The sequence below is a fragment of the Boleophthalmus pectinirostris genome, unplaced genomic scaffold (assembly GCF_026225935.1).
Source record: "Boleophthalmus pectinirostris isolate CB_2022bp ecotype Guang Dong unplaced genomic scaffold, ASM2622593v1 HiC_scaffold_1, whole genome shotgun sequence".
NCBI lineage: Eukaryota > Metazoa > Chordata > Actinopteri > Gobiiformes > Gobiidae > Boleophthalmus > Boleophthalmus pectinirostris.
The window spans coordinates 22,882,907-22,910,734 of NW_026570970.1; the positions used below are offsets into that span (position 1 = coordinate 22,882,907).

General features: G+C 38.0%; 1 protein-coding gene across 1 annotated transcript; it reads right to left on the reverse strand.

Moving 5' to 3' along the window:
• Positions 1–4,798: 4,798 nt before the first annotated feature.
• On the reverse strand, positions 4,799–27,141 carry tbx15 (T-box transcription factor 15). Its single transcript, XM_020920400.2, has 8 exons — positions 26,952–27,141; positions 23,206–23,413; positions 21,587–21,688; positions 15,790–15,961; positions 10,426–10,593; positions 10,264–10,328; positions 8,108–8,205; positions 4,799–6,266 (listed from the first exon to the last, which is right to left on the reverse strand). Exons 1-8 carry the CDS (start codon positions 27,139–27,141, stop codon positions 5,449–5,451), a joined length of 1,821 nt encoding a protein of 606 aa, XP_020776059.1. The 3' UTR covers positions 4,799–5,448.
• Positions 27,142–27,828: the final 687 nt, after the last annotated feature.

Sequence of the window (27,828 nt, forward strand, 5' to 3'; positions counted from 1 at the left end):
TGTAAGCTGAATATTTTCCAGAATATCTAGTTGGGGGCATAAAGTCTGTATTTTCAAACGCGTCTGAGGGTTGTTCACATTGTCACTACATTAAGTGTTAAACAAACTTCCTGTGAAAATAATGAGCATGGCGAATGGAAAAGTCCAGATGCCCTGAGAGAAGGACAGGAGCATGTGTATGTATGCGCACACACACTGACACTCACACACTCACACACTGTTGTTTTATGGCACGTCCTCTGCATGCGCCTGACCTTCACTTTTATTTGGTGTAAACCTGGTCTAATCACAAGAAAACTACTGCCAGGTCTTGAACTCTGTGCTGCTCAGTGCAGGCCCTTCACCACAGCTCCTGTCACATAATGGAGCCACAATGTAAATCAGATTAATGTTTTTGAAACATTTTTCTAGAGCCTGTTCCATCCTTAAAATAAACAATATAGCTTTACTCAATTTATGAATTTGTTGTGGAGAATAATGAGCTAAATGAAGAGGTCTAAAACAAGTGCCCTCTCTCATTTGAGATAGCATGAGGAGCTCAGTTAGCAAGAAGCTTGGAGTGGAGCTGCTGCCCTTTTATTCTTTTATATTAAATATTCTGATACGATAGCGATACTGTGGACTGCTCTGTGACAGTACTGCAGTTTTGTTGCTTGGTTAGGAAATTTTTGATTATTGGCTATTATTGATTATTTTTGTGCAGATAGTGGTTTAACTAAGAAATACTGCTGTAAAAATTTATTTAGTTCTTTAAAAACAGAAATGTATAATTTGCTCAGTATTTATCGCACATATTGCAAAATCCTAATATTAACGTTTTATGAGCCATCAAATCAAGAGGGACCCTGTGATTCTCAGCTCTAATGAACAATGCATGAGATTGAAATGTTGTGAAATTTTAAAATCAACAGTTACTTCATTACCAGTAGTTGTCTCACAGCTGTTTATCTCAGTTCGCCTGCACTCTGTCCTCTCCTCTCTTTGGTTGGGGGTGGTATATCCGGTCAGTTATTCTATCTCTCCATCTCTGAGGCTGTGTGAAGAACCGCGCTGCACCGGACCTCTCTCATTTAGACTCTCAGCCCAGCCTCAGTCAGAGCTCTTTGTACTCAGCAGGCCCAGCTCCACAGGACGTCTAGAGCCACGTCTAGTTCCATCTGGGCTTTGGGCTTTATCAGAAACACCTGCACCAGGGTGACCATATCTTTAACATCTTTTTCACCTCCAAAGGAAAGAAAAAATACTGGAGGTGTTTCCTGTTGACCTGCATAGTTAGAGCCTTTCGCTAAGACTAAACGAGAACGTACATTCTCTTCTAGTCAAAGTGGCTATTTTATTTCAATATAGCTGTGAATAATACTGTTTATTGCACTCAGAAGGGTAGATGATGAAAGTTTGTGAAACAATTTGTATAATCATCATAGTTGCCAATAAATATAATAAAGTATAACACTGCAAAAGTTGTTTAATCTACCTAAACTGTGGTCTCTGAAAATAGGTCACTTTTAAATCTGACAGCCTTTTGGCTGTTCATGAATGTTCAAAGCATTTGATTTTTTTCTGTTTTAACTGAAGCTAGTCCCCTATGCTATAATGATGCTCACAGTGCAGTGATACAGAACAGTTATTAACTGTTGCCAGAACTACTTGTGCAGTGTTACAAAAACAATGCAAGGCAGTCTGCATCAGAATTCTCAACCATGGTATAAAGTTTTTTAAACTGTCAGCAATTTCAATATTTTCTGTGAAATGATCTTTACTTGCAGTCATTTTGATGACAAAAATTCAATATTGTCCCATGCCAAGCTGTGATTTTGTTTCTATAATATACCTAAATGATGTTATAAAGTACAACATACATATACATTCAGAACCTTTAATCATTCATGCTTCAAAACAATTTGTGTTATAGTTTTTATAGTGATTTATGAAAATGGTTGCAGTTCTGGTGTCTCATTTTTAAAGCCTGACGTGTGTGTCATGACTTTATCAATGCTGGAATTGATTCAAGATGTTTTATGAAGAGGGGAACATAGAGGCAGCTGGAGGTCTGAAGAACATTTGATTTAATGCTTTAATACTCGTGTCAGGAGCACTGCAGCACCTTTAAAATGTGTGCATGTGTCTCCTGTCTGTTGTGACCTGCTGCCTATACAGTCAGTGCACACAAAACAATCATTTTAATTGAGAGTGGAAGAAAGAATTATCCCACATATAGCATTTGTGCCTTTAATTTCTTCACTGTATAAGAAATAAATAAATATATATATATATATATATATATATATATATATATATATATATATATATATATATATATATATATATATATATATATATATATATATATATATATAATAAACACACTCAAGTTTTACAGTACTGCTTTTTACTGCTTGTCAGTGCCTGCTCTTGTCAGATTTCCCGAGCTAAGCAAGGCAGGGGATAGTTACGGGGATGGGAGACACTTCACTCACCTTGCCTAGTATGAATGTGGTGTGTTGTGATTTTTCCACAGTATGGCAATTAACTTATCTATCCACCATTTATTTAATTGCAGGCTTTTTGCATGTGTTTTTATTGCTATTCCTTGAAAAACATGGACTTTTACAGTGAGCACAAGTTTAATGCAATACAGGGGAACATTTCAGTCAGTGTGACATTCCACAGAGACAAGAAAAGTCACATAGTGCACCCAGACAGGATAAAAATAGTTTAAGATATTGTGCTTTGAGTGAAACAGTATTTTTAAGTTATAGTTAACCAAATGTTCATTGTGACACAACCATCAATCTGTGGGTTATTTTCTGGCAAAATCTGACAAACAGCCAGGCAATGGATTTCAACAAGGCTTTATAAACATGATAAAGGCTACTGCAAAACTAAGGGCCTAACACTGTGAACTAGCCCCGAATCTCTCTGTCTTCTACTCGTCATTAAAACACCAAATCTGATCTCACCGTTTGTTCCAGTTGCATGTGTTGCTGTCATCTGTATGTCATTAATCAATCAATGAGACTGTTTGAGTATTGAGCTCCTAATGATGGACACTGTGATAAAAGGCATCCACTCTGGCCCTGCCATTCTCTTCCACTTAAAGAGCTGATGGACAGGGTACAGGATGGAGGCAGGTCTGCTGTGCATTAGCTCATGGTGCTTTTACAAATCTCCTCATTTACAATAAAGGGGCCAAGCTAATTTCAAGGGTATTTCAAATTTTGCTGGGGTAAAAGTGAGTAGTTACATGCACTATACATTATAATCAAAGTGATATATAAAGAAAGAGTAATTATGAGGGAACAACAAAATACATTTTTTATAGTTTTAACACAATGAAAAGATGAACTGGAAGACTGAGTAAAAGTTTCAATTCTATGTATTTTTCTAATATTTTTTGTTGAAAATGTGGGTATTTTTGGACTCATATATAATGCGACTTTGCAATAATATTCATGTCCCCTAGGTGAGATTATTCACCCTCATGACCAAACACAGTAATACAGCTAGTTGTGCCTAGAATGGTATCAAGACTAAAAAAAGCAAAAATAGTTGAAATCATCATTTCAGTGTTTGCTGTACTGAGTAGACAAACGAAGACCCATACTTTATATTCCTCAACTTTCTTCAAAGAAAAGAAAAAAGAGGTACAATGCTGTATTTAGTGAAATTACACAAATAATTATTGGAAAAAATGTCCACATTGGTGGACTGAGGTCAAATTATGAAATCATATGCTTCTCTGTGGTGCATCGTTGGCTCATTACTTAAAGTCAAAGGGAAAACAGGTGTTTCTAATAGTGGCTCTCTGTGCTCACTGATGACGCTTCAGATATGATATTTCATGGCCGGAGCTGTGTGCATGATAGGAAATGATTGGGGAGGCTACTCACAATACATGCGTGTAATGGAGGCTGATTGGCCCAGGACAGAGCTAACAAGGGCAACCAGAATGAGGTTTGAGTTCTTCTAGTTTGAGTGATTATAGAGGGATTCTGTATTTCATCAAACAGGTGCAACAGGTCTACCCTCCTTGGCTGAGTACAACTGGCACAAGAACTGATTTTTGGGATAAAACGAAAACAGCAGTGAAGGGAAAGGGTCTTTTTGTTGGGTCCACTGGTTTTGGTTTATGATGTATGGATTGTGTAGTGTTTGAAGTCCATGGTCTGGAGCAGATGTGTCTTTTATAAGAACACATCACTCTCCTCGTTCATCAATAATCATGTCACTGCACTTATAGTGGCCATGAGGCTTTGAGCTGACTGGCGTTAACTCCCTCATTTATAATTCATTGTGAGAAGTCGAAGAGACCACCACCAAAGAAATGGAATATTTATCAGTGACAAAGATCTGAACATGTATTAGTTCTATAGCAACTTCTGTTCTATATTATGTAATATACTGTATGTTTCAAACATACAGCTAAAATGTTACTGCAAAATTACTTATTATATAAACCAAACTCATCATGATCCTATCCACTGGAGCTCACTGTCATTATAAACAGTGATGTAATCTCCACAAAACAGCAAAACTTTAAGCTTTGGTCATTGTTGTAGCAACCACAACTTTTTAATAGCAAATTATTCTATTATAAAACTGGACGGTTTTATAAAACTTTTCTGGTCAATTTAAAAAGTAAAAGTGTTTTTTCTCAAGCTTAAAATGACAACTCATTAGTGTGGCTCTATTCTCCTCACTGACCAATAATGTTTCCTTTTGAAGTGAAGAGTGCATAAAGCAAAAGGCCCAAATCCACTGCAGACCAACAAATGAAAACCATCTCACATGAATCGAATGTTTATTGAGCTTTTATGTGCTTGGCACCAGTATTTACATTTTTTCAAAATGCCTCAAAAAAGTTTTTCACACAGATTTGTAACAGATTGCCCTGTAAAATCAGCTCTTAAATACTTCTACAGCACACCAAACATACATAATACTCTGTTATTGCTTATTTCATAATTTTTCACACAACTTTTAAGCTTATGTTATTGATTGCATTCGCCACCTTATATATAGATATGCTTAGAAACATTTCCACTCAAAAATAGTGAAGTCATTCCAGTCCATGAGGAGGAGGCTGTTCACTGTACACTTTATGTTACCCTGTATGAGGATGGAGAGGAGCATGTCCTCTTCTGTCTGTCTCTCAGGCAGAGCTGTCACGCGGACCACTGCCAAAGCTGCACAAGTGCTCTGTTTAAGTTCACTTCTCAATCACAGTGAAGGTGAATCCTGCTTTATTGCTATTGCACAGATTTGTTTGTTAATACTGCTATACGGTCAGTTTATTTCTGAAGTCTGTAGTGTCTGAATCTAGAAGTTGTTCCAGTTTGTTAAGAGATTTAAATAATAGTTTGAATCCATCCTTTTAACATTAAGTGTCTTGAGATGCTTGTTCCTGCCCTGCTGTATACAGCTCAGGTCCAGAGATCAGATTAAGGCTTAGACCATGTGCATGGACATTTGGGAGGAGGAGCCGTACTGACGGCCGTCACAGGAGCTGCCGCCCTGCTGTCCCGCGGAGGGGTTCCCAATCATGTGCATGGAGTCCATGCTTCCATTGGACAGGTACTGGCGCTCTGCAAAGGCCCCTGCTGGAGAAGAGGAGCACAGCAGCCCACCCTGTGGTTTCTCTGGGCTAGCGGCAAGGCGTGGGGAGCTGGGGAAGTTGTATCCGTACAGGTTGTAGGGGTTGTGTAGAGAAAAGGCATTATAAGAACCCTGCTGCACATGGTGGTGGCCTCCACTGAACATGTGGGCTGAGGAAGAGGAGGAGCCTGAGGAGGAAGAGGGCGCAGAGCTGGTGCCCCCTCCCGCCTGCATCACGTATTGCAGCTGAGAGAACTGACCACTGTAAGCATCCATCTTACTTCCACCTCCTCCTCCTCCACTGCCCCCGGGCAGAGAGCCATGAGAGCTGCCCTGCATCCCAGCTGCAATCAGGGAGGAAGTCCTCTGGGGCAGGAAGGAGTCAGAGGGCTGGCCAGAGGCCACAGCGCCCCCTGCAGCCTGGAGGCGTCCATAGGAACTGTCAGCCAGACCTCCATAGCCCTGCAGTGCTGCCATGTTACTGCGTGCGCAGGCGGGGTACTCAGTCAGGCCCAGGTTACACAGTTGGCTCTCCCTGCAGCCCACATTAAAGGTGTTTGGAGCGAGGTGAAAGGCCGGAGGGGAGCAGGATGGGGACAAGAGGTGTGCAGCACTCGAGGGTGACGGTGTCCCTGTGCTGGATGTGGTGGGAGAGGTGCCAGTGCTGCCTCCTGTCAGAGAAACACAAGACATAACATCAGTGAACTAGAACTTACATTTATGTGTTATGTCAGACTAATAAATGACACTGTTCTACCTGTAATAATTTTATTTGATCCATTTTATGTGTCTGAGACTGACACCAATCCCTATATGTATCTGTCTGACCTTTGACCTTCCTGTGAACTACAGCGGGAAATAAACCGCTTTTCCCAGTGGGAAGGTATTAGTATTATGTTCACAGCTCTGAGTCCGTAGACTGTAGCAGAAAAAGCACTGTACTATTTTAACAATGTTTTAGTTTACGTTTATTCCATTTTGAATTGCTCTGAAATAAATAAAGTTGACCATTGAGTTTACCTTTAACATACATAAAGTCATTATGAACCAAATCTTATAACCTTCTGTTTTGTGTACTTTTCAGTCCAAAAGTATTTTGCAATAAATGTCATTTCAGTTTACTGCTGGTCCTAATATGACTTAAATCCAGATCATAAAAACACTTGCTGGCATATGGTACACAAGTCACAGCTTTTCAAAGTGAAACGATAGCTGTGGAATATCAGGCCCATACTTTTCCATTAATGAGAATTTGGCTGGTTCCACTCGCTGAAGCAAAAATTCACTTTGAACGAGGAATCAGAAGAAGGAGGCATAACTAAATAATCCAGGGCCTGGTTGGCTTCCTGATTATGAACCATATGCATTCGATAATATTGTTCTGCTGTGTCTATGAAGGCGATGTGGGGGATGGAAACTGTAGTCAGAAAAGAGGTAAGAGAGACAGATGGGTGATGTCATCTCCCGTATAAATATATACATTATGGAAAAAAGTACTGAGGAGTACAAAAATGTCATATTTTATTGGACTATACATTGTTATATGGATAATGTTTTTTACACTAATATGAGAGACAGTTGTCACACTATTGTTTATTTATAAAGTCCAAAATCACAACAGCAGCTGCCTTGCAGGGCTTAACAAAAATGTTGATTTAACCAACAGATAATACACAGCTTTGCTGTTTATCTGAATAAAAACTCTTTGTGTCATTAGAACTTTACATTTACAAAGCTATTTTTGTTTTTATATATTGTCTCATAAATTATACTGTTACTCAAATATTGCGACTCAAATCTATGAATCAGGTTTAAAATGTTGATCAACACATGTCGCACAAAATTAGGATTAAGAAGTTAGACTGACCTCCCCTTTACCCTTGCAGCGTGAGCCTGTCCCTCCTCTTAGCCCAAAGGGAGGTTGGCTGACCTGTGGCTGAGTCATGCTAAATCCATTGCGCTTGTTTAACTATGTAACTTTTTTCCTACATCTTTAAGTGGAGGAAAAGGTTCAGTGGACGGGCCAGGCTCACACGAAGGACACACTGTTTGATGCAGTGTGCTGATGTACACAGGGAAAGTATGCAGCAAGTTCAGCCTGGGATCTGAACTGCAAGGCCATACTCATTTCTACTTTGTTAATTTTAAACACATTTCAAAATTGAAAAACTGGATTTGTTTTATAGGTTATTGTAAAGGAGGGCTCAGAAATATAAGTCTTGTAAAATGGAGATCTGAAAGGCGCTGAGGATAACAGTTCACGAGGGCACATTATTCCTTTGAAACTGTAAGCAGAGAGTTCTTTCTGAAGCCAGTTTACAACATTCACTATTTTTAGATTTCCTGGCACAATGCGCTGGCGTCAAAACTGGTTCATGCTTAGAAGCAAGTATGACATTTGTTCTTGAAAAGTTAACTATTTTTATGCTCAGACCTGTACAGATAGACAACTTAGTGTATCATTATGTGAGTGCATGCTCTCAATAGAAAAAAAGTAGAAGATCGGACAAACCTTGTTGCTTCTGCATGTTGGTGAAGTCCTCAAACGTGAGGGTCCGAACAGGAGGTCTCCAGAAAGCGTACGTCTCCATAATGGCTTCTAAACCAGTCCTAAAAGCAAGAGGATTGTTCACTGACAAGAACTCAAACAAGAACAAAGGAGTTTTTTCAATATAACAACTGAAATAAAAGTCTAATAACTTGAATAAGAAAGTTAAAAAGAACAGTTTGTAATATTTTGGTTTTAAACTTGATAAATTTGATCGTGTTCCCAGATGTGAGGTAGACATGTTCTAATCAAATGTATTCATGTTTTATAATGTGGTGTTATGAATATCAAAACATTTACCCAATCAGAAAGTAGAATGAATGTCACATGAGACTCTCATCTGGGTTGAATCCTCAAAACCTAGGCTATTGTTTGTTTGTGTTTTTAATTATGGTCATATAGAAGTCAATCAATATTCTTCCTGTATTCAAGTATTACGCTTATTTTAAATATTAGTGTTAGCATCAGTCAAAGCAGAACAACTTTGTCATATAGGGCATACTCTGTGACAATAAAGCAACCCATTTCTCCTATTACTTAACAGCCTTCTGACTGAGTGGTTGTGTGAAAGCTGAAGTCACTTTGTATGGAGAGGTCCAGACTGTAATCCTGCTCAGAGGAAACTAGAGCCATTAAAGGAGCAGGTTTTTATTGCAAACATAAATCTGGGTGATGTTTCATCTCAAATCTGTAGTTTGCTGTGCTTCCTGTCTGATTTACCCCAGTGTCCCCAGGAAACCATGGTAACGACACCCCTGTTCTGTGTTATTTTTGGACTGTAGTAGCTCGTTAGCGTGGCGGGCTAATCGAGAAGGTCCATCCGGATCAGTGCGCCCATTCATACAGCACGGTCCAGCCACAAACACGACCATATTAAGAGACTGGAAACTCCCAAAAGGAAACCAGTGGGTGCTTAATGTGACAATTATTGGTTTGCCCTTTAGATTGATTCAGGATTTCCCCTTAAATGTGGAATTAGCCGCTCATGTTCCACTGCAGATTGGTTCCATTCACACTTTGCACTTAATTTTATATTTGGTTATTTTGTCCCATGCAGCAGCAATATATTTTATGGTCAAATTGAGCAAAATTCACCATTAAAGGACTGCATTTTGAGACTGACAGGTTCATGTTTCAAATGTAGAAAGTACGGACCTAAAGTAGGAGTGAAGAGCCATGAAATAAAAATGTGAGATGCAAATTTTGTAACTTTTGTAAAATCATTATTATAACATGGCATTATTATGAAGTTATTATTACTGAATTGAGTTCAATGGTCTTTCACAAGTGTAAGTGCCTGAAATGTATTACATTCTTTCTTCCTCATAAAACTGTAAAGAAGACACTGTGAGGGTGGACTGGACTCACAGCTCACTCCTCTCTCCATCTTTTCGCCAATGAAACTCTAATGCCAGTTCATAAATCAGTCGCCTATTGTTTGAAAAATGAAAAAAGATGTCTCAAATATCTGCGTGCCAATAATGTGGTCCAGATGAGGGGCCAGCTCTCGTGTGTGGAGGGCTTCTCTTATACAATCACTATATAAGAACTGAAACCTGGGCACAAACAGGGTAATACACTGGGTACAGAGACGCTCTAAATTAGGTATTTGATACTGGAGACAGTAACAGCCAGCAGGAAGTGCCACACTCTATGATGTCACTACTGCAGAAAAAAATAAAAATAAAACAATAACACCAAAACATAAAAATAAAATACACTGTGCTGTATGTGCATTTGTTTGATTAGGGAAATGTTTGAGGAAATTTTACTTGATTTCGAAGATTGTAATGTATAATACTTAATGAGTTAAAACATAAGCAAGTAATGAAAGACTATAATTTCTTTTAATAGCTGCAATAGTCACAGAAGCTGTTTTACTATCACTAGTAGCATAATAAACTTGCAAAGCTGCTTTTGTTTTTGCCAAATGTTTGTTAGAGAAGTAACACAATCAATCAAATCTCAACATCCTCTGGGCAGAAGAATATTCTGAATTATTCTTTATCTGTTTGGAAGGTAATTCACATCTGTGAATTCTGTGTCCAGACAATTATGTAATGTTTTAAAATATATATGTTTTTTTCTTCTGAGTTATATTTTGTGCTGATGCCACATACCGGTTCCTCCCAGAGTCCCTGAATCCTTTGGCAAAAGGGTTTCGGTCAATCTTTAGTCTGGTGATCTGAGTGCAAAGACAATGTTCATATTAATGACACTATAATATTTAGTTGCTATTGATGCAATAAAATGACTGTACATGTGTGATATGATGTGTGTACCTGCTGGTTCTGGTAGGCAGTGACAGTGGTGAAGACAGTCTCGGGGAAGCTGAAGGTCTTGACCCCCTCCCCAGTGGGGACAGGTTTGTTTGGGGAGAGTTCACTGCTGAAGTCCTTCCTGATCACGTGGACACGAGGTTGGTACTTGTGCATCGAGTGCAGGATAATCTGAGGGAGACAAAGGGGACATCTTTTTTTTTTTTTTTTTTTAACCAGAAGTCCTGGTATCACCAGTGTGGATATTTAGTGCTCAGACATTGTTGTTAATTGTTAGATGTTAATTTGAAAACAGAATTTGACTTTATTTTGAATTTATATAGGCTAAAAAGGATCTGCAGGTTGCTTAAGAAGCTCTCTGTGTTGTGAACATTGGTAGGATTAGTAATTTAAAGCACAATTCTTAGCCAAATAAAAGATGTGGTCGTAAACTATGTCAGTAGATGTTTAGTTTTATTGTGATGTGAGATCTGAATCTCACAAAGGATTAGCAGACAGGATTAATAACATATCAAGTATATTGTTGGGTACAAATGTAACCCTAGCCAGCCTCCTAAGACTTGTATTCTGTGGTTGAATATCATGAATCATTAACATCAGAGACTCTATCAAAGCTCTTAACATGAGGTGAGTTCACACTGTACGAAGCAGGATTATTTTGCAGTGTAGTCCAGGCGTCAGTCGGGCCGGTCCCGCCTCGGGCTCAGGTCTGGTCCTGATTAGACCGAGGGTGAGAAAACCTCCCCAGAGCCAAACACCCCACACTGCCCCCCACACATCCCCCCACCACCAGCGTGCTAACAGAGAGTATCAGGAACACTCGCAAATATTTTGCATTTAAAATCTCAGAGAGGGTCACAGAGAACAGATGTGCATGCTAACTCGCTGGTAACATCATAACAGTAATGATGTTGGTGACAGAAATACTCAAATTAAATCAACTTGAAACAATTAAACACATAAGTCTACTGGTAATCATTGAAAATAATTAAAGATGAATGGTGAAGGAAAAAGTAAGGGTTAGAAAATGTGTATCCTTAAAGCATTTTCTTGAATTGTTTTTCCTTTACTACTCCTTTAGTACTACTTTTCACTTCTGGTGATAATAATAATGGCTTAATGCTTGTATTCTTTTTATTATGCTTATAAAGTGAGTTCTCTAATTTACATTATAGTTTGTCAAATATTTAGACAGAAATCCACTTGAAGAATCATCTGCTGTGACGGTAGTTTCTGCACAGACAGTTGTATTGCTGTGGGGGTGAATATATTGGATTGAAGGCACCTTTCCCTTTCTGTTGCTTTCTGAACATTTCCTTCTCTCTAAACCTGAGAACTTGTCACATGACTCATGAAGCAGATCAGGACAGAGGTTAAAACTGAAGGGAAACGCCACAGTAATTCGGCTGTCCCAGAGGAGAGGGAGAGAGAGATGGGGTGAGAGAGTGAAAGAGCAGAGAGAGGGAAGAGAGAGATTTCAGACCTCATGTGTCTGAGGTCTAAAATGAAGTCACTCATCAACAAAGCACAGTGCAGCTGACTGTAGTTCACACTCAAACACTATTATCATATTTCCTTTTATGAGTTAGGTAAGAAATTACGGACAGTCACCTGAACAATAAATTAACATCCTTACAATACACTTCATAATAGCTAATATCAGCAGGAAGATATATTTGAAGTAACTAAAATTTGAGTATTGCAGTATTATTTCTTGTTTAGTTGGTCACAAAACACCAAATAAAGCAAAATATAATCTATAGATCATCACTGTTAATCTTGTTGTTCATCTGTTGAGATCAACACACACACACTATTACACATATCCACAGTGTACACAAATACTGGGGGCAAGGAGGGTGGAGTGTCTTGCTCGAAAAAAGAATTTCACACTGGTAAAGGCAACTTGGTACCGTTTGAATTTTTACTTCATTGAATTCTACTGGTAAAAAACTTAAATGTTGTTGATTTGAAATAACTTTCTGACAGACAAAGAGAAAGTTGAGGAGTAGTAGTCTGTCCAAAATCACAAAGATATGCTCAAGACGTTACTGGCATAATAACAAAGTGCAATGGCTCATTTAGAACAAAGCTGTAATAAAAATACTTCTTTTGCATTTTATAAGCTTTTCCCAGAGAAAGATGGCAGAATAAAGCAGCTCAGAGCCAAAGACAAAGGGATGTGGCTGGAGGATGAAATGTCATTTATCTCTAAAATATGTGTTTGTGGTCCAAGCACAATAACAAAAGAACATAAACACAGGAGCTATACAAGTACACATGGAGGTACAATTCATTAAAGCCTGAATTTTAACCTCAAAGACTTATTGACAATTATAATTATATTTCGGTATTATTTAAAAAAAAAAGTAGCCCACAGACACTTATTGTTGACTAATATTGTGTCCTTCAACATTAGAAACAATGGTAGTTGTCTCCTAAGACACTGGGAGCTGTTCTTCTCTGTTTTCTTCTGTTTTTATATTGTTTGTTGTTTTTTTTTCTCTGGATCAGAAGTCTGCAATAAAGAGATCTATCTATGTGTATGTCATGTTTTTCTAATTAATACTTTGTTTAGTGTGGTAAATATTTATTAAAGTTTTACATCCATTAGTAGCAGTTTGTGGAAAGAAGTTAAGAAGAAATTCTAAATTCTAAAACAGCACCTCTATATTTCTCATCAATACTGTATATTCCATCTAAAAAGCAGGAACAATTTACATGCATAGAAGGTGTTAATCTGACAGTTTACACCTTAAATACTACTGGGGTCAAATATGACCCATTTTGACATGCAAGAGTAGTAAAAGTACCCTAAGCATCATTCTTTTATCCTGAAATTTGATAACTTTTTCTAAATTTAGCAAAATACACAAAAATGAAAATATTTTGAAATTTTATAGTTTTGTACAGGTGCTACAAATTTTTGGACACTGAGGCTGGTTCAGGTCTGACCCTATTTGGATGGATTTTAGATCAGTGCAAATCAAATGAAGGAAAATGGAAGTTTTAGGGAATCTTGAATCTGTGAAGCTGTACAGACCATGTTTGTGTGTGTGTGCGTGTGTGTGTGTGTGTGTGTGTGTGTGTGTGTGTGTGTGTGTGTGTGTGTGTGTGTGTGTGTGTGTATGAGTGTGTGTGTGGTTTTTTTATGGGACAGTGGTCACAGAGTTCAAGAGTTCACTGTTTTGAGATTCCCGCATGCCCCAGGTTCCCAGAAGTAGACACCTGTTGGTTTTTAAAGGGGCAAAGGGAAATCTCAAAACAGTGAAAGAGTGATCATCCTGTATATGATGCACATAAGGAACAAAAGTCAATCAAGGGGGAGAGAGGTCTTTTTTTCTAAGTTTATTTTCACTTAGGACACCACAGTTGTCTCATACATGCAAAAGAAGAACAAGAAAATATGAAAAGTATTATCTTTCTGCTCTTTGAAAAATTATATTTATATATTACACATATTTATTAATGTTGGATAGTCTATTTAGACATTCTAAATAGATCTGTAGTTCAGAATTTGGTATAGACACTTACTATGAGGGAATTCTTGGTCGGGGTCAAATTTAATCCAAACCATACTCTGAAGGCTTAAAAATTTAACAGTTAAAGGTTAAATCTTTTAACAAAATAAAGATATATCTAAAATAAATATGGTAAATCATAACTATTGTGCAATTTAGCCCTTGTTATTATGTTTTGGTGACATGATTAGTCTAACCTGTCATAAGCCCCTCAGCTGTTTATACTACTTTAGCTGAGATTTATTACTTATTTATAATTATTGATTTCAAAACAGAATTTACTTGTTGCATGTCAAGACCTAGTTTGGGACATTTATAGGGAGACGTTCAGCCATTATTCTGTCAACAAGTAAAAATGAGTTTTGATCTTGTTTGTGCGCAGTGAGATAAATCCAAAGATATTTCTGCATATAAGATTAGAAAGTATGGTGTGGGCCTGGGTTTGGTGAGGGACATATAAATCTTCTCTAAGACAGTTGTGTGTGGTAGTGATTCACGTCTTGCGGTTGTTTCGAATGGGGGCATTTTGTTACACCACAGCAAGGAAAATCAAAATTCACTTCAAATGACCTGAAAAAATATCCAGGAAAATGTAAAAAAACAAAAAGTAATCTCATCCCAAGTCAGTATTGTTACTTTAAAGGTCAAATTATTATGCAAAAAATGTCAAATGCTAAATATTTTACTGAAGGGGAAAACTCTAATTGCAATCCTTTCTCATCATGGCAACTATTTACAACTGCAATATAGAGTACTGAAATGTGACTCATATATTTCTAAACATAAGGTCCTTGTAAAATCTAAATTTGCGGTGAAACTTGGAGCCTTACAGTCAAACCTTTCACCTTTCAAAACCACATCATATATTTAAAGAAACCCAAAGCCAATAGAAGTCATTTCAGTTCCCCTCTTTCAAACTGGATACAAGCTGTAAATCAGGATGTTGTTCCTCTACAACTCAAACCAAGATTATTGAAATGACGCTGATTTGACCATTACATAATTATACAGGGGAAATTAATATTTGCCTGTCAAATTACAGTCACAGTCAGTGACATTTGGCTCTTTTATGGGATCTGAATCTTTTCAAAAAGATATTCAAAAAGACTGGCTCTTTTCATATTTATCTATGACAGAAGCACATTTTTAAATTACAATGTAAAAAGACCAAACAAACAAGACAATGCAATCTTGTGTTGCTCAGTTTGTTTCTGAGTAGGTTCAGCTTAAATTTAAGTAAAATGCATAAAACAAAACAAAGTCTAACTTATTTCCAGGTTTCGGTAAAGGAGCCATACAAAAGAGCTAAATATTATGAATGCCACAGTTCTGAGCCCTTCTGTTTGTTTGAATCAAACAGACACTTTCTAAAACTATTTTGAGGAAGAAATACCTTTGTTCATTTGTGCTGAAAGAGAAGACAGTGAACTCTGTGCCAGTTTTACTTTTCATAGACCCAGTAATTAGAGAGAACCATGAATCAGTTCAAAACCACTGCGTCTTTAGACGTAAAAGGCAAATTCGGTCACAGAAATCTGACCTGTCCTCCAGCGCAGTGTTAAACTGTGGCCAGTTTAGAATGTTGTTATGTGAACCTAATCTACCCATGGGTTTCAGAATGATGAAAAATTTGGACCGTTGCCACAGTAATAAGCAATTTAAAATAAAACATGATATCTTCAAAATGTTGCATATAATATGAAGCTGAAACCCACGAACAAAGCAACCATGGACACTGGTGTTACAAAGACAACCCCCTGTGGTAGCATCAGAACTACCCTGTATTGTGTTATATTGTGTTATTGTGTACACGGGGACCACACACAGTAACAGACAGTGTCCTTACATGTCCTTGGTCATCCAGCTCGTTGTTGGTGAGTTTGAGTTTGTCGAAGCTAACCACTTGTCTCATCCAGGTGTCGCCCGAGGCCAGAGAGTCCGGGTGGATGTAGACTCTAGGGGGCACCGGAGAATCTGCATTTCCAGCCACCATCCACTTCGAGCTGTGGTACACATATCTAGAAGAAGAAAACAGACAAATACTAAGACATGGTTTGCCTGATCACATATGATTTATTGAACATCAACAAGAGGGACAGGTCAAAAGCTTTTGGCCTGACTTTCAACTGAACAAGAAGAAAGATTTAATTAATAATGAACACACTTATCATTAAGAATGATTTAGGCTTATTATCTAGCATACATAATTAATGCTCTAACCATAACTCCTAACATCTTAATTAAGTAGTTACTAAGCCTTAATAATTGTATTAAAACAATTTGTTCATTATGAATTAAGACTTTATTAAGTAAATTGTGAAGTTAAAGTGTTAAAGCTATTTCCAAACTTTCTAACCTGCATATGTCAAGTCACTTCTGAGTATTCTTGAGTCCTTCAGTTTGAGTGCAGCGTTCAACTTTTAGCAACAATCTGTAGACTTTTATTTTTAAACTTCACCGCAAAACTGAGCTATACGTTACCACAACACTGCCTTTTGTGTATTTTTATTGTGCTTGAAATTTCTAACAAGAGCAACATAAAGTGCCCCATATGCAGCCGCGCGTGCAGCTGCAGTCTGAATTAGAAAGAGTCATAATATTTGATGATGCTGAGGATAATGGGGAGCCCCACCCATAACACAGCGGGAGAGAGGAGAATGAGAGTAAAACCATTCTGACATTTACTCTGGTTATAAACGTCAACTCAGCCTCAACCTCAGCTAGAAGAAAATTAAAAAGTAAAACAAGCAAAAATGGCAATCTAAAGTAGTACTGAGTATTACACAGATAAAAATATAATAGAGTAGTTTTAGTAAAAGTCTTTGAGGTTTTTTTTAAGTGTATTAAAAGTAATAATAGGCAAAATATCAAATGAACAGAAACAGAAAGACAGAAAGAGAAAGGAAGATAGACAGAGACACACAGAGAGCGACCAGACAGAGAGAGACCGAGACAGAAAGAGAGGAAGAGGCAAAGAGAAAGAGACAGGTAAACAGCCAGAGACAGGGAGAAAGACAAACAGACAGAGAGAGAGAGAAACAGAGAGACAGAGAAAGAGACAGACAAACAGAGAGAGAAGAGACCAACAAACAGAAAGAGAGAGAGCAAGAGAAAGAGACAAACAGAGAGAGAGAGAGAGAGACAAACAGAGAGAGAAAGAGACAAACAGAGAAAGAGAGGGAGAGAAAGAGCAGATGTTAGAATTTAGTTCCGGTGGAGTGATTTGTTTTTCAGTAGTTGTGCGAGAATCTTCCGATGATCACAATAACAGACTATTATGAAGAATGATTTCAATATCCAATCTATTTAATTTATTTTAACATCATAAACAAATATTTAACACATTTCTTACAAGGGGGTTTGTGGCGTTGATATCATTTCCTGTTTTGTCACTGTTTAGGGTCACACTCACCAGCACAGGGGACAAAGAAACTTTAACTCCAAACATGACTGGAAATCTGATCAGGCCATGCACTTTCATCTTTTAATAATCACACATCTGGCACCAGCATAATCAATACAGACTGGACTTTATTGGACACTGACAGAACTGCTAACCATACATCGCCTAGAATAATATCTCTCTGTATTATTTTTTTATACAGGTCTGGTGCCCACTCAGTTTCCATCTCGAGCCAGATTCAGACAGTATCACTCAATCACACTGCTTTATTAATTTAGATTAACAGATTAAGTTTAGTGCTTTGGTCATTTTTTTTCAGTCCCCTGTGATATTTTTAGCGGCCATATTTTTTTAGATACGGACAAACCATGCATGTCTCTGACTGCGCAGTAAACCAGCTGTTACTCATGAATATCTGAACTCCACATACAACCAGTGATCAAACGCACTCAGCTCTTTGTCTAGAGCGGACATGTCAAACTCAGGCCCAGGGGCCAAATTTGGCCCATGATATAATTATATTTGGCCCGCGAGATCATATCAAATATGAATTAGAGCTGGCCCGCCGAGACATTATTTATTTCAAATACTGTTATTATTTTATATTATGCTTGTTCTGGATTCAATGTTTAAGCAAAACTATTGTTAAACATTTATTTTAATAAGAAAAGGTTTAACATCACATATCTCGAAAGAAGAGAAAACATGCAAATGTTGTTGAAATTTTTCAATAAATATTTAGTCTGGCCCATGACTTAGTCCCAGTTTTTGGCCCTCTGTGATTTTGAGATTGACACAGCCCTAGTCTAGAGTATAGTAGTATAGACCCTTTAAATTCCTGTGTCATCAGATTGTTAAAAATTCTGGGATGGAGGCAACTGGGGGCAAAGTGAAGCTGACATAGTGTATTTTCAAGGATTAACAGATCTAGATACTAATGGTCTTATGACATTATAAAAAAAAAAAAGTTCTCTGCTAAGAAGGATGGGAAAATACAATTTTCTAACCTCAAAATTCTATCTGAGCTTCACAAAAAGTATAATTTATGATGAAATATATAATATATCTGTAAATGAATTGACAAACTGCTGTGGACTCTGTTTTTCAAAAAAGCTTAGTGTCTCATATATATCATAACATCTCTTAAATTAACAGACAATGTAAAACACAATTGTAAATGTTTTTAAACTGGACTCTGATATCACTCACATGTGTCTGAGTGGTTTTTGTTTGACAAATTTCCTTTGATTTTTCATATTTTTGATATTCTGTGGTTAATCCCGGTTTCACCATTAAAATCACATTATGTTCCATTTCACTTTTGCCTCCAGCTGCTTCCATTCTGAAATTTAGAATGTTTTTGTTTACACATTTTTAAAGACTCTATTGGAGAAGTGTGTATTCTGGATTCATGGCTAAACCACATACACACCCGCTCTATGCCCAGCGAGACACATACAGTAACATTACACTGTGCTCCCCTCATCAGATACATGACAGACAAATGCACTCATAAAACTCACTTAGTCCAAACCAGGGCTGCGGATTAAATGACTGCATTGAGAGAATAAATAAGAATATTGGATTACGCTTCGATGTGTTTGGACAGGGAAATAATGGTTGTCTAAAGCCACAGAATCTGAGAGGCATAAGAAAAACAGAAATTGAAAGAAAAATCTGCATGTTTTATTTCTGTATTAATTAAGGAGAGTGAGTAAATGAATACATCACATGGGCTGGAGGGAGTCGCACCAAACAGATCTGATCCAAGACGACCCCAAGCGAACTGTGCTAGTCTAAAAGAGGCTTTACATACACTATATTCAGTTTACTATTTTGAGTTGTAATGTTGGGGCTATATTATAACAGCAATTAATGATACTGGTAAACTCCTCAATGCATTTGTATTTAGTTTATATTTCATGTCTATATTTATAATTTATTGTCTTGTTTGCTAGTTTAAAAAGTTACAGTGTGCAGTATTATTGGAGATCTTTAAACGTTGTAATTTTCCCAATGGCTTTTCTAATCACCACAGTGGTTTAAAACATGTAATTTGATTTTCAGTTCACTGATGATTGTACAATAGTTTCAAACCAACACAAGTTTTTATAAAATAAACCGAATGTCAGCAATACACCAAAGTATTAAATGAGATGAGAACATGAAGCAGCCTTGTCCACTACAGACCTCAGTGTGAACCCCGGACAGTAACAGAGCAGTGACAGTCTCCAGAGCAGTTCAAAACCATGTGCTGAGATCCTGAGCCAGGGAGAAAATCCTATTTAATTTTACAAGATCTTTTGGCCTGTGGCTGTGTGCAGGGTGATGTGGTGAGCTGACAGGAGACTGAGGAGGCGGCAGAGCAGAGCAACTGCTGAGCTCGGCTGAAAAACTCTCATTAATAAACAAGAATGTGAAATGAAGTATGCACCAAATATTTTCAATGTGCAGAGCATTGCTGACTTTACTTCTTTTTACTATGAACTTTTTCACTTTTGTTTTTTCACTTTTTCATATAGATGTAGTCCTTTGATCCCCGTCACGCATTATTATATCATTTTTAATCTAGACAGAACATAGTCAAAGGGCACATACTGCAGGTTTTCAGATTTTGTGATGACATCATACTCCAAGATGGGGAGCAAAAGACACATTTTCCTACTGGTGACATTACAGTTTTATAAGAAATAATCCAAACGTGAATTGACAAATGTTGAAATTAATACATTTTATTAGTGACTACAACAAACAACTTGCTATATATCAATACAATATCTGCATTTTTAATGGGGATTCTGCTGATCTTTTAATGGTATAAAGTGAGGTAATATGACAGAGCTGTTCAGCAGTTAGTTGAGAGATAAATAACAGTGACATAACACATTTGGATCAGTTCTGTCTTATTTTATTTTTTGCAAATGAATGCTGTTTTCAGTCTCTGCACTGGTGTTGTTTGATAATGAGTATCAGAAGACATTTAAAGTTACAGTATCAGAATTAACCTCAGAACGGAAAAAGCCCTGATTCACCAAAAGGTTCATCATAAAACATAGATTCTTGCTTTTGAAAAGTTAGATGACATTTTAAATGCTGGCTGCAGATACCACAAAATAAAACAAATGAGTACATGAAGCAGTGCACTCGCCTTCCCTCATTTCCACTGTTGAGAGTTATCCGATTAGCACGCAGCGTTTGGCTCTGTTCGTTCAGCGTATAATGGATACATTTCAATATCAGGACAACTTGAGCTTATATGCAGAGAGCTGCATCACTGCCAGTGTGTTCTTATGTATTGTTACTCTTTTTCTTCTCCCTGGGTTTCGGTTTTCTGTTTATAGTTGCTGTTTTGAGCACTGTTAAAAAAAGTTTTGTTTTGAATATTGTCATATCTGGGCTAATATTCGATAGCTGAAATACTGCGTGGAGTGTGTAGATCCTCCCTAATGCAAAAGCGTTATGGCTATATGGCTTTTTTTACTTTATCTTAAGACATGAATGAGTGAACTGGTGACTTCAACTTGCTTATGTGACCAGGGAGAAAATTGAAATTCGTATGTTTAGCCGTCTATTGATTTTTTTTTTTTTCCCTTTGTGTGTACAAAAGATATTTCCACTTTTGTGTAAGGCTACAAAACTCTAAGATTATAGTGTATAAAAACATCTGATGCTAAAAAGGTGAATAAATACTAATTAATAGTACTAATGGGAAGAAAATTGTAGTTAATGATAGTTAAAATATAATAATAAAATAAGTATGAACAGAGCCATAAATTGTGCTTGAATTTGAATAATCAATTGTATAGCAACAGTCATTTTTATTTTATTTTTTATTTTTTTGCTTTCCTGGAACCCATAGTTCACCAACTGAACAAAGGCTGAAGATGATCAATGAATAAATCAACCATCACCAAAATAAGAACAGGCTAAAAAGAATATGTCGTCCAAGTGGGTTAAAAATGTGAGTTGACACTTGAAAAGCAGCCAGGAAAATCCATTTGTAAGACCAGCACACGTAGATATGACTCTGCACACTCACACTGGCCAGCTGTGCATTTATTAAGCAGGTCTCTGAAGATTTGAGCTATATTCAGACTGGAGTGGACACATGTCTTCCCTTAGAGAACAATTATTCAGCGTTCCCAACAGCATCATACTCGCCAGTTTCAGAAAAATTCTAGTATTTTGAGTGACCACAGATAGCATTGTTGTGATTGGATTTATTAGGATTATCCCATACCTGTATCTCTTGTTGTCCACGGGAACTATATCCATGGCGATGTAGTACTGCTGATGAGGGTCCAGACCTGCAATCTTCACTCGCATGGCAGGAAACATCCTCCTAAAAACCAAAATTGTTCAGTTTGAGAAAAGGATTTGTACACCTCCTGAGCTCTCACAGTGGTAATGCAGATATAAACTATCTTGGGAGCTAAAGTTACACTTTTTTAGATTCTCATTCGATCCTGCAGTCTTAAACATCAACGTGTGTGTTTCCTCCTCCTTCCTCCTCATCTAATTTAAAGTTAGCAACAATCTTGTAGAAATGCAAATAAACTTTTTTATAGATAATTTTATTTAGGTAATAAAGTGTGTTTTATTTAAAGGGAAACACTTGTGATAAACACTTGGTGACCTGACTATATGCAGGTCACCAAGAAACAGTTAAGAAAACCAAAGGTATTTATTTTTAAGATATATGATGCTTTTTGCTAAATAAAATAATTGACAGCAAGAACAAATTGGCCACTATTTTAGGCATGCAAGTTCATATTTGTCCATGTGCAAATGTGCATTTGAGTGTCAGTGTGGAGTCTTCTTCTTTTAATAAAACAAACATGAGGTTGATGTAAACACTGTGATATTTACACAGCTCTGAAAGAGTAGTCTGCTCAGTAGGAAAAAACTCTGAACGTGTGATGAGCCTGAAGTAAAGACTATGAGAAATCTGCAACTAATGCTCTACACGTGCACATATCGATTACTGTAAGCTATGCGAACAGGAATCTCTGTGTGTAAGATTAAGATAAATAGCATTAAATAACTTTATTCATAGAAGATATAAGCATGACATTTCTTCAGTCATCCTCCACTGAACCAGATCCAGCCAGTTTAAGCATCCTTCGTCATAAGAAATAACAGACTGTGCATAAGGGACGGTAAGACCTAATGCCTTGTGTTGTTCTTCAAACGGTGCGTTTTCTTTTCTCATTCTGAGCTCGTAAATCGGACCCTGGCTAATGAGAAAAGAGGGTCGCTCTCTGTTGGATTTATGAGCTTCTTATGAGCGAGCCGTGAAATGCGCGCTCCGCCCGCTCTAACCCGGTGATGCTCTATTTATGACCTGATTTACCAATTTAAAGCCAATTTAGGCTCTGCTTTATAACGAGGCCGGGGACCATGCTGTAGATTGTTCCATTTAATTTTAAAATAGAAGAATCCCCAAAGTCAATTTCACCTTCAAGTCTTGCTACCAGGCCTAAAGACGTTTACGCAAACACACAAAAATAAAATAAAAATAAATACGCAAATTACAAAGCAAAAACTTGAAAAGTCTACTCCAGACACACTCTTGGCTCTAGAGTGTGTGAGTGTGAGAGATGGCGCACACATGTAGAAGGTTGAACAGGCCTGGGCTATCAGCTCTATGTGTACGCACGCGGATCAAACGCATCAAGCAAAACTTCTGCCTGGGAAGCATATGCAAAACTATTTAGAAAACAATGCCTTAAAGTTTAGTAGTTAATATAATAATAATAATAATAATAATAATAATAATATAATTAATAAGTACATTTTGAAGACTGATGCTTTAGTGTGCCTTGAGTAGGATTTAACCTCACATGCGCCTGACCTTACCTTCCAGCTTTTGTGATGATCATCTCGGTGCCGATGTCGTGAAACCTCTTCCAGAGGTCAGCGCACTGCAGCTCCACCTGGATCTCGTCCATGGAGGCCGGGGGAGACTGGTCGCAGGCCCCGGAGGCCAGCTCTGCAGGTGAACCGAAGGAGCAGGACGTCCTCTCCGCCAGACCCTCTCCGTCCGAGCCGGGACTAGCCTCTGAGTCTGAGGGGAAATGAAGAAGATGATGAACAGTCCGCTCTCATATCCAAGGAATTAATAGGTTTAGGCTTTACACAGGAAACTTGGCAAAAGAAGACAACGCCCCGGAATCCAAATCACCTGCTGCCTGCAGCTCACAGCGAAGCGCCCGCCTGGCTTATTATTGCTCGTGAAGGTTTGGGTCGAGGTCAAAAGCTGAGTAAATGCCGCGTAACGAGTTTAAATTCAATGAAGAAAATAACTCTGCAATTTGAATTGGACCACACATTGGGAAAACTGCAGACAATCTTAATTTAAAGGAGTCCTTTTCAAGCAATGGATTTTAATTATTTTTTAGGTTATTCCTACCAAAAGCACACAGGTTTACGGAGAGAATATAATATAAGAGGATACTTTTAACTAATATCACTCCCAAATCATAGCAAAAAAAAAAAAAAAAAAAAAAAAAAAAAAACAGCGTTAATAAGCCTATGGGATATTAGAGCAACAAAATAAAGGAACAATCATTGTTGCAAGATTCATTAGAGAACTTCACTAAAACTCATGTCTTAATTCTTAACATGTCTTTTAATTTTATTTTTATTATATAGGCCTATATTTGTCTATTTCCCCTTTATTTGCGTCAGGGATATTGGAGTATGGGAAATTCAGATTAATAAAGGCAACTCCTCAAAACGTAAAACTCCTTTTCCAGTTATAACCCTGACCTTAAATGGCTGTTGGAGTTCAAAGGAGAATGAGGTTAAATATTACTGTAGTTGTTCCAGCTGGATGTCAAATCTTTCATCCTCGACACATTAAAGCTCCCGCCGATTAAACTCCGTACAATCACCACATGCGAGCTCCCATTTCACTTTTCTCAGAACTGGTTTATAGTTGAATATCCTGCCTCAGCCCCTCCGACACCACCATCGCCCGAACAGTCAGAAAAGAAAGTAATAATGTATTATTTATTGAGGGCCTTGACACAAGGAGGTTGACTTGGCAGACTACAGGGCACACAAATATGGTTATGCAAATGCGCAGACTGGACAGGGTCCCAGGCAAAACCGCTACAGTGGAGCAAGAGCCAAGAGCTCTGGAAACGAGAGACACAAGAGACAAAGAGGAGGGGGACCAATAGCTTCACGAGTTCTATTGAAAACACGTTAAAATGTGCCTTTACCACTGTTCTATCTGACCTTGTCTTACAAATATTAAATAGCCCGATGTCCAGTCATTTAATAATCCATGTACACTGGTTCAAATAAATAAGTATTTAAAAAAAACAAAAAACACTTTGTGTTGGTAAGTGATATTGACAAATAGACTAATGTTTGATCATCAAGTTTTTGCACGTAATTTATTTAACAACATTTCCAATGGAGACGTCTAGCCAAAATTAAATAAATAAATCTAAATAGCCCACATCAAAAACAGTTCCAAATAAATGAAGCTGTCTCAGGTTAGCACCTACTAAGAGATACTCAAAGATACTCTTATCTCTTTTCTGCTGAAAGTGAGGCACGAGACCAGGTAAATCAACTGACACACATCAGCACCGCACACCCCTGCACAACAGAACCGACAACACACAGGCCAAATTATGAAACAGCTACTTCAGAACATCCACAATCCAACTATGAACACACACTTTAATAAACAAAGCAGTAAGCAGCAGCAATAAAACAGTAACCCTGTGTCATTTTATACAATTGCACTTAAAATAAAAATAATAATAATAACTTTTTAATATAGGTTTGTGCTGCTGGTCAATAACGTGTCTCCGACCTTCAAGTCCCATGTCCGTGCATTGCGGAAATATTCTTATTAAAATGTTTCAACTAAAATTCTACTGACTCCTCAAATGCTAAAATAATATCCTTTTAGTTTATTCCATACGCAATGTTGCATGATACAAAACGGATCACTGTTCTCCAGCAGGACGACGATGTACCTGGCCTAATGTTGATTTGTCAGAAGCGGCTGTGAGCCTCCGCAGCTCAGTCTTTGTGGCTAATAAACGTGTTATATGACCAGCTCCTGTGCCTACGGAGAAGTAAAAAGAATATGGCTCTGTTAAAGATTCCCCAAACCACAATCTGCCCACAGAGACTCGCTGTGATCCAGTGACCACTGACTCTGGTGGCACAGCTCAGACCGGACGTGGAGGCGAAACGCCTGCTAATGAGCAATAGACACTTAAGAAGAAGCAAAGCACCCTGGATCTGGCTGGGTCATTCAGTCTACACTCAGAAAAATATATCTAAAGCAAAAATTTAAATAAATAAATAACGTGTAACTTGTACTGCATGGAAAAATAACAAAAAATTAATTTGTGCGTGTTGTTCTGTGAGACAACGTGATGTGTCCCAAATAAAACGGCAACAAAAATGATGTATCAATCCTTAAAACAATATTCATTAAAAAGGTACTGGTTTGATGCTGGAGCCATAGCGCTTTGACTGAACGCCAAATGACCAAGAGGCCTACTGACAACAGCAATAGTTATTGTTTTGTTTTGTTTTTTGTTTGATTTTTGGTTTTTTTTATCAGTAACATGTATCGTAATTAGAGGATAAAATGACCGCTTTACATAATCTTCACAATTCAAAAAGCAATATTTCAGATTAAAGGGTTTCTAATGAGGATTTCACATTTCAGACTCGCTGATTTGTCAAAACAACAAGTGTAAACAAAACACTGAAACACATATTTAGCTCACTGTCTTTCATCCGTCTATTACGGTAAATATGTTTAAATTCTCAGACCATGTGCACATTTAAAACGGCAGGCCTACATTTATTGTGCCCTACCGTTTGTGTGTGGCTTTTCAATGTATAACAATGGGCAATTTAAAATCTGCTTTCAGGTTTTATCATTATTATTTTCTTTGAACTTTGTGAAGGTCATGTTCGGCTTCAGTCAAGCAACAACAAAACGCAACATCAACATGACATGACACTTGTAATTTTACTCTTTGATCCTACATCAAGTATATTTAAATTTAAAAGAACTGCAGGCGAGAAGCACAAACTGGGGGTTTGTAATAGTCTAATAACGCAAACTGTAACATTTACAAATATCAAAGTTTCTCGGCATTTTAAATCAAAACAAATATTCTCCGTTATTAATAAAATGAATTAGTTACTATAATGTAATTACCATTTAGGCTACATCTGAAAATATGTGGTCTATAGCCCGCGTTATGACTATGGATTAAATGCTTATAAAACGTGATGTTTGTGATACGCGCGTAAACACAGTCCGGGCTATAAGATAAAGACTATTTACACCAAGATGAATGAACTAAAACATGTATGCTCTGTTATTCATTAATAAATAGGTTAAAATTTAGGTCGGAGAGTGTGAAAAGTAAACAAATGTCGTGTTTCTGAAACGCTTAAGTTTGTTTTGAAGTGGGTCTTTAGTCTCAATACGACGCAAAGGAACAAATGAAGGCCCCGGCATAAATGGACCATGTCTCCATCCTTATTTTGAAATGGTGCCCCTTATACCAGTCCAGTCATGCTATGATGTGCGGTGTGTCTGTCCCACTGACCCGGGTCCATGTCCAGCGCGCAGTGCCCGGGCTCGTCTCCGTCTGCCGCGAGACTCTCCATGGACAGTTCGAGCTCCTTCTCCTCCCAGCCCCGGAGCTTCCTCTTCTTGTTGGATCCGATAAGGGACTCCACGGAAAACGCGTGGGCTCTCGAGCTCAGAGCTGCGGCCGATCGCCTCCTCTCACTCATGTCTCTCAGATCCACGCGTGGGGAGAGAGGGAGGGGGAGTCCACGTCAAATGAAAAGAGCAAATAACCAGAAGAAAAGTTAATCCAAAGTGTGTCTAGAAACGCCACGGTGAAGCGCTTTGGACTGGCCGTGTCATGGTGCGCAAATCGCGGACACAGTGGTGCGACTTTCCACGTCCTCTCTTTTTCTTTCTCGAGGTCTGTCGGTCTCTGGCTCTCTCTGATTGATACCCACTTCTGGAGGACTTTTTTTCAGAAGCAAAGGGCGGCCCATTTCTTCACTCTCAGTCAAAGCAAAGCAACCAATCACAAGTGCGCGCCGGCGAGAAGAAAAAACGTCCTGTCCAATCAAAACAGAGCTGAAACGCGCGTCCTAGAGCATAGTCTAACCATGTCTCGGACTTGTTGCACATGTTAAAATCCGGCCTTATTATGTCATTACACCTGACTCAGACATAGGACTTAAAGTCCATCAAAAATGGACTGGATGCTTCAGTTGATTACCGTTGTATACCCATTCATTAAAATAACGAGAGAAAATAGTCTATTGTGTCTCTTTTAACGCATGTCCGAAGCGCTGAGTCCAACATTACGAGGGGTTTTAGGTAAAGTCCCTCACAGCTTTGGAGCAGGTTTGAGCCAGAAGACAGCTGCACTTAGGCACAAGGACAAGTGGACAAAGTGCTCC